Source organism: Eurypyga helias, unplaced genomic scaffold (assembly GCF_000690775.1).
Source record: "Eurypyga helias isolate BGI_N326 unplaced genomic scaffold, ASM69077v1 scaffold25128, whole genome shotgun sequence".
Lineage (NCBI taxonomy): Eukaryota > Metazoa > Chordata > Aves > Eurypygiformes > Eurypygidae > Eurypyga > Eurypyga helias.
Genome location: NW_010266611.1, coordinates 15339 through 20918, shown reverse-complemented (window position 1 = coordinate 20918; position 5580 = coordinate 15339). Strand labels below are relative to the sequence as shown.

Below are 5580 nucleotides of genomic sequence, written 5' to 3'. Positions count from 1 at the left end.
TGCCCGGCTCAAAGACTCTTGAGGATGAAGAGGAAGAAGAAAATGACCACTGAGGATGCCAGCACAGCCCAAGTTTGCCCCCAAAGACACGGGGTTGAAGAAGGAGCGGGGGGTCGGCAGCTTCCCCCGCAACAGCTGCGTTCGGGGGCAGGTGGGGGGGTGAGCTGGCACCCGGCGGCCTGGACCGATGGAGCTGTGACCCTCGGCCCCTGCTGCCCACCCCCTGGCCCTGACACCTCCGTGGGTGCCGGGACACAGAGCCCACGTGGCTCTCAAAAGATGCTCACACACGTGTGGGAAAGGTGATGGCCATCCGTTGGAACTGACGAGTACCATTTCCCAGGAACTTCTCCCCCGGAACGGTGCCTTTTGCTGTTTGGGGTTTTGACCTGCACTCGGGGTTTGCAGATAGAAGTGCTAAAACTGAAAAGGGCAAATAAATCCGTTTGCTTGCTGGCTCTGTGCACCAGCTTGGGGCAGAAATACCGGAACAGATGATCAGAGGTTTTTTTCCTTTTCAGCCCAACTCCTGACCTGTGCACTGGGGGGGGTGAAATGATTCACTCCGGGTCTTCTTGTTCCCAAAGTCTGGAGTTCAGCAGTGGTTTTCAAAGGGTATGCTCGAAGGTGAGTCATCTCACCAGCCTGCCCGTGTTTCGCTGCGTTTCCTCACAGCAATTCTGTCAGGTTTTTTTCTACTGATTGTCAAAAACTTCACTGGAGCCTTTCTCTCAACTCCCACCTGCATCTGAAAGAGGGGGTGTTGCAGTCACACGAAGTACAACCCGCTCTGCCCCGGCTCAGACGTGGCAGCGGTACCACGCCGTGGGCTCTACACACCGGATGTGTCCTGTGGAGACCCCGTGGAGTGCCCCCCGGCTCTCCGGGGCGGGGGGTGGCAGACGTCCATGGCTACGGCTCATGATGCAGCACGGGGGGCGGAACTGGAGCCTGGTGCTGCTCCCCTTCCCGGGGCAGCGTGACCAATGCACACGACTGGCACACCGCTTAACGCCGGGCTGGTCTGCACCCGTGCGGCATGGCTGACCCTGCGGGTTACTCCCCATTTACAGCGGGAGACGGCGAATCGCTAATCCGAGTGAGCACGAATTTCCCGATTTCCGTTCCCTATGTGTCTCAAAGTAAAATACTAATTTCCAGGTTTCCCACTGGGTGTAATCAATGAGGGTCCAGGAAGCGAGGAGATCCCTTTGCTAAACTCGGGCTCCGGACAGGACCCTATGGCCACGTTTCACCCCGGCACCGAACTGCCCCCCGAGGGGGCAGGCAACGAGCCCCCGCTCGGCTGGGTCAGCCGCCCTCACCTCGCCCGGCTGCTGCCTGCAAACCCCACGGCTGGACCTGCCTCTGGGGTGGGCACAGCTGGATCCCAGAAACAGCCTGAAGAACACGAGCTGGGACAGCCCCACTGAGCACACCCCGCGCTCCCATCGGAGCACCGAGCAGATTTCGAAGAAACGGGGTTTGATGCACGTTAATTCAGACTGCTGCGGAGGGTCACCAGGCTGGCGTCTGCCTTCAGTGGAGCTCAGCAGCTGAACTCCGAAGGGAAAATAAGAGGCTTTTTGTTATGTGCTTAGTCTGTGGCTCTGGGGTAAAATTCTCCTTAGCCACAGGTACAGTGGGAGGTTTTATTGCCTTTATTATATGATCACTGGCCACAAACGCTGGTTTTCTTCCCATACCTGAGGTGTCAATAGCATGTGTGGCATTTTCCACATCTCTCTCCTCCAGGATTTATGACCCAAATCAGGCAAAACCCAGAGAGCTCTGTAGGAGCATGAGAAAATGGAGAGGAAGGAGGAAGAAAATGCTAGAGATGGTCAAAATGGTACCCAGGCATTTCAGCCCTATTTCATCATCTGGGGCTGCATCAAGTGAATCTCTTTCTCTGGAGACGCTTAGAGCAATTACATTTGTTCTATTTATTCTCCCTCAAAGGCTTGGAGATGAGTCAACAAAAAAATCTTTTAGGATGAAAAAACTGAAACTTGAAATAGGCAATATCCCTGGACAATTTGTTCTGCAATCAGAACAGCATTCTCTTCCCTTGCTGCGCTCAATCTCTATTTGAAAAAAACCCTAAACCCCCCAAAATGGTAACAGTCACAGCTGTAAATACAGTCCCTTTCACTCTCGGTTGCAAGCTCAGGGAGCTTGCTGGCCGCAATACAGAGCCGCTTGTTTCCTGGAGTTCATTTCTGGTGAGAAAATTCCCCCAGCTCCTGCCAGAAATTCCCACGGGAGCGCAGAAGCTCTCTGAGAGCCGCAAACCCGCGCAGCGACGCGCAGCGCACGCGTTACATGGAAAGAATAACTCCACGCACCTCTTTGAAGGACTTCTTCGCCTCCACCAGCGGGTGCCAGTGCGCGATGGGCTTGCGGGGGTACGCCAGCATCTCATTCCAGTGGTCTCTGCCCAGGCCTTCCGCGGTGACCCCCACACGGCAAACCCCGATAATTTCATTGTGACCCACCCTGGAGAACGGCAGAGAAGCACCACGGTTATCCCTCGCGCAGGCTGCCCGAGCCGTCGGACCCCGTGCCAGCGGGGTGCCACAATTGCTATTTGCCACTCCGTTCTAGCGGGACATTCTCCATAGCCACACGTACACGTGGCAGGAACAGAAACTCCCCAGGGACAGACGGATGCCACAGGGCTGTGCAACGCAGCCTTAGTACTACGGAAAACAGCTACTGAGCAGGAAAACCTGCACCCGACGGGATGTTTCCCCCTCCAGAGTCTCCCACCTACCGATCGTAATCCATGACGGAGATAAGCAGGCTGACTTGATCCATGTTCTCGGGCGGAATGTCAAAGATTATTGCTTCATTGTAGGTAGGATTAAGTGTGTTTTTCTTTATGGTGGTTTTCTTCTTTTTCAGTCTTCGCCCATCACAGAGCAAAGAGACTTTGACATATGGATCTGGAGAGGAAGAGGTAGGAAAAGGCCTTCCGTTCACGGAGGTCTGTTGTGCTACCATCACCATATGGAAAAGGCATTATCGAGGGACAGGCTGTAAGGTACCAGGAGCCAAAGGTGCTCCTCCAGGGTACCATTTCTCGTACCAGTGTGGGTGCTGACGTGAGGTTCAGGCACTGCAGAACAGGCACTGCACGCTTCTGGGAAGGAGAAACCCACTGTTTCCATCTGTTTTCTGTGCTAGGGGTTTGCAGGGGTGAAGAGGCCACATCTCAGCCCAAGAGCCCATATCCACCAGAAGATGCAGATGTACAGACATACAGATATATAACGGGCACTCAGGCATTCCAGTTTGCATAACGGCGTGGCCACAGATGGCAAACCCAGTGCTGCCTCTGAAGCAAAACCCTAACTTTATCAAAGTTTGCCTACTTTTCTACTTTTAAAATTCTGTGCATACTTAAAACATGAATGAAGCTTTGTCAGGTGTTTTGGTGACGATACAGCCTTGGCATGGAGACATGTGCCTCTATCCACGGGGCTATCCTGAGGGAGAAGGGAGAAGCATGGATGCAATGGGATCCCACTCAGCTACTGCGCACTCACCTGAGTAACCGGTGATATCCATAGCTTTGAGATTCCTGCATTTAATGACTGTTAAGGTGAGGCGACCTGCAGTTGGCAAATAACAAAGGGAAAACATGATCTCGCCCAGGTCCACGCTTTCCTTTAATAAAACAGAGAACACATTCTATTGGAAAGGTGCAGGAACCAGCAAGGCTGCCCCCCTCCACCCAGTGCTTCCCGCAGGGTTCACCCTGAAACAGGATTTTCTCTGCTGCCACTTTCAAGGGAACGACCCTGGGCCACGTGGCAGTGCTGAGGAATTTATGTTCCAGTGTATCCCAACATGATTTGGCTAAAAACAAATCTAGGGAACAGGGAAAAAAAAAAAAGGGTATGTTCAAATGTTACAGCTTCCAATCATAATTAAGGATAAACTTCCACTCCCTTGGTATGTGATTCCTATTCCAATGTCCCAGCTAAGCGCCCCCCTGGTCCCGCTCCATTGCTAACGCAGGGGTGAAGCGTGGGTAGCACCAAACGAAGGCCATTATGGAAATTGTAATGGTATCAAGCGTTGCCTGAGCGTACAGCGTGTGTGCCAAGCATGTGACACGTCTGTTTCCGCCCGCGGGGGACACCAAACGCAGCGCGAGCTCCGGGAAGGGGAGCCCTTGCCGTGCAGCAGCGCCGTGACCCTCTGGTTGTCCCGCGCGTGGCTCCGGCACACCCCCGCCACCCGTGCAGTAACGGAGGTTCAGGGGCTTTGCTGGCCCCTGCCATTCCGGCAGCGAAGGCTCCGAGTGGCACGGTGGTTGTCACCGTGGAGCATGCATTAGCAGGCAGTCACAGACCGGGGGCACAGCTCTAGTACAGACCAGGACCAGGAAGGGCTCCACTCAGGAGCAGCTGAGCTTTCAGGCTGCTGACCATCATCTGGACCACCGACCCCTTTGAGATGCCTCCAGTCGCAGCGTGAGGCGCGGATACGTACGTGTGTCCGTAGAGGATTAGCCAGCAGATGGCACTCAGAATGTCTGGCAGTCGCTGGATTACACAGAGGCAAATACAATTTACTCTTTTGGCAGCCCATAAAACACCTTTTACACACAACTGTTAGCACCTCTGGTACATGCAGCCTTACCTACTACACCTCCTAAAGCCCATTCCATCATTGCCTTGCTCATGGGAACTCAGGAAAAACAAAGTATTATTGAAACTAGAAAGCATTATCATCTGGAATCAGCAGAAAGATTTCTAACTACTTTCCAAAAATGGAGTTTTAAAAAAATTTATATCCTATTTTGTACATACAGACCCCACATCTGTAGAGCAAACAACCCACCTATTTTTGGAAACAGAGTTTTTGATTCATTTGAATGTGATATAATGATGTGCTGAATAGAAATTGTAGCTGTTAGCAGCAGAGTGATGGAAGGAAGAAGACAAGTAAATGCATTAGGCACTTAAGGCTTTGCTAAGCTTTAGGAGAATAGATCTTGTGGAGGGATGAGATTTTTGCCAAATGGTTTCCTTCTCGCTCTCTGGTAAGGCAAAGATTAGACATTTATTCCACTTAGATGTGCGGAATGCTAATCAACGTTCCATGCAAGTCTTATTCTTGACTTCACTGGACTAGCAAATAACTTGAACATCATCTGAAGTGTACAGAAGAGACAGCGGCAGCCAAATGTTTGCTGGACGGAGCGGTGTATGACTAGACCTGTAAGCAGCTAAAGAAACGTTGTCTCAGAAGGTGCTGTTTGCTGGGAAATCAGTGTTTAATGCTCTCGCCCACCCAGGGTTCCCACTCTGACCTCTTGCTCGCGTTAACGAACCCCCGGCGCTTGAACATCATCTGAAGTGTACAGAAGAGACAGCGGCAGCCAAATGTTTGCTGGACGGAGCGGTGTATGACTAGACCTGTAAGCAGCTAAAGAAACGTTGTCTCAGAAGGTGCTGTTTGCTGGGAAATCAGTGTTTAATGCTCTCGCCCACCCAGGGTTCCCACTCTGACCTCTTGCTCGCGTTAACGAACCCCCGGCGCCCCGCACAGCTTTCCCCTCCGTGC

General features: G+C 52.4%; 1 protein-coding gene across 1 annotated transcript in view; it reads right to left on the bottom strand.

Moving 5' to 3' along the window:
- The window catches only part of SYT6 (synaptotagmin VI), a 14069-nt gene that overhangs the window by 2502 nt on the left and 5987 nt on the right, over positions 1-5580 (bottom strand). Inside the window, exons 3-5 of the mRNA XM_010157176.1 lie at positions 3552-3672; positions 2777-2948; positions 2349-2499 (exon numbers count right to left, since the gene is read on the bottom strand). Of these exons, the coding sequence (XP_010155478.1) occupies positions 2349-2499; positions 2777-2948; positions 3552-3672 (444 nt within the window). The remainder of the gene's footprint in view (positions 1-2348; positions 2500-2776; positions 2949-3551; positions 3673-5580) is intronic.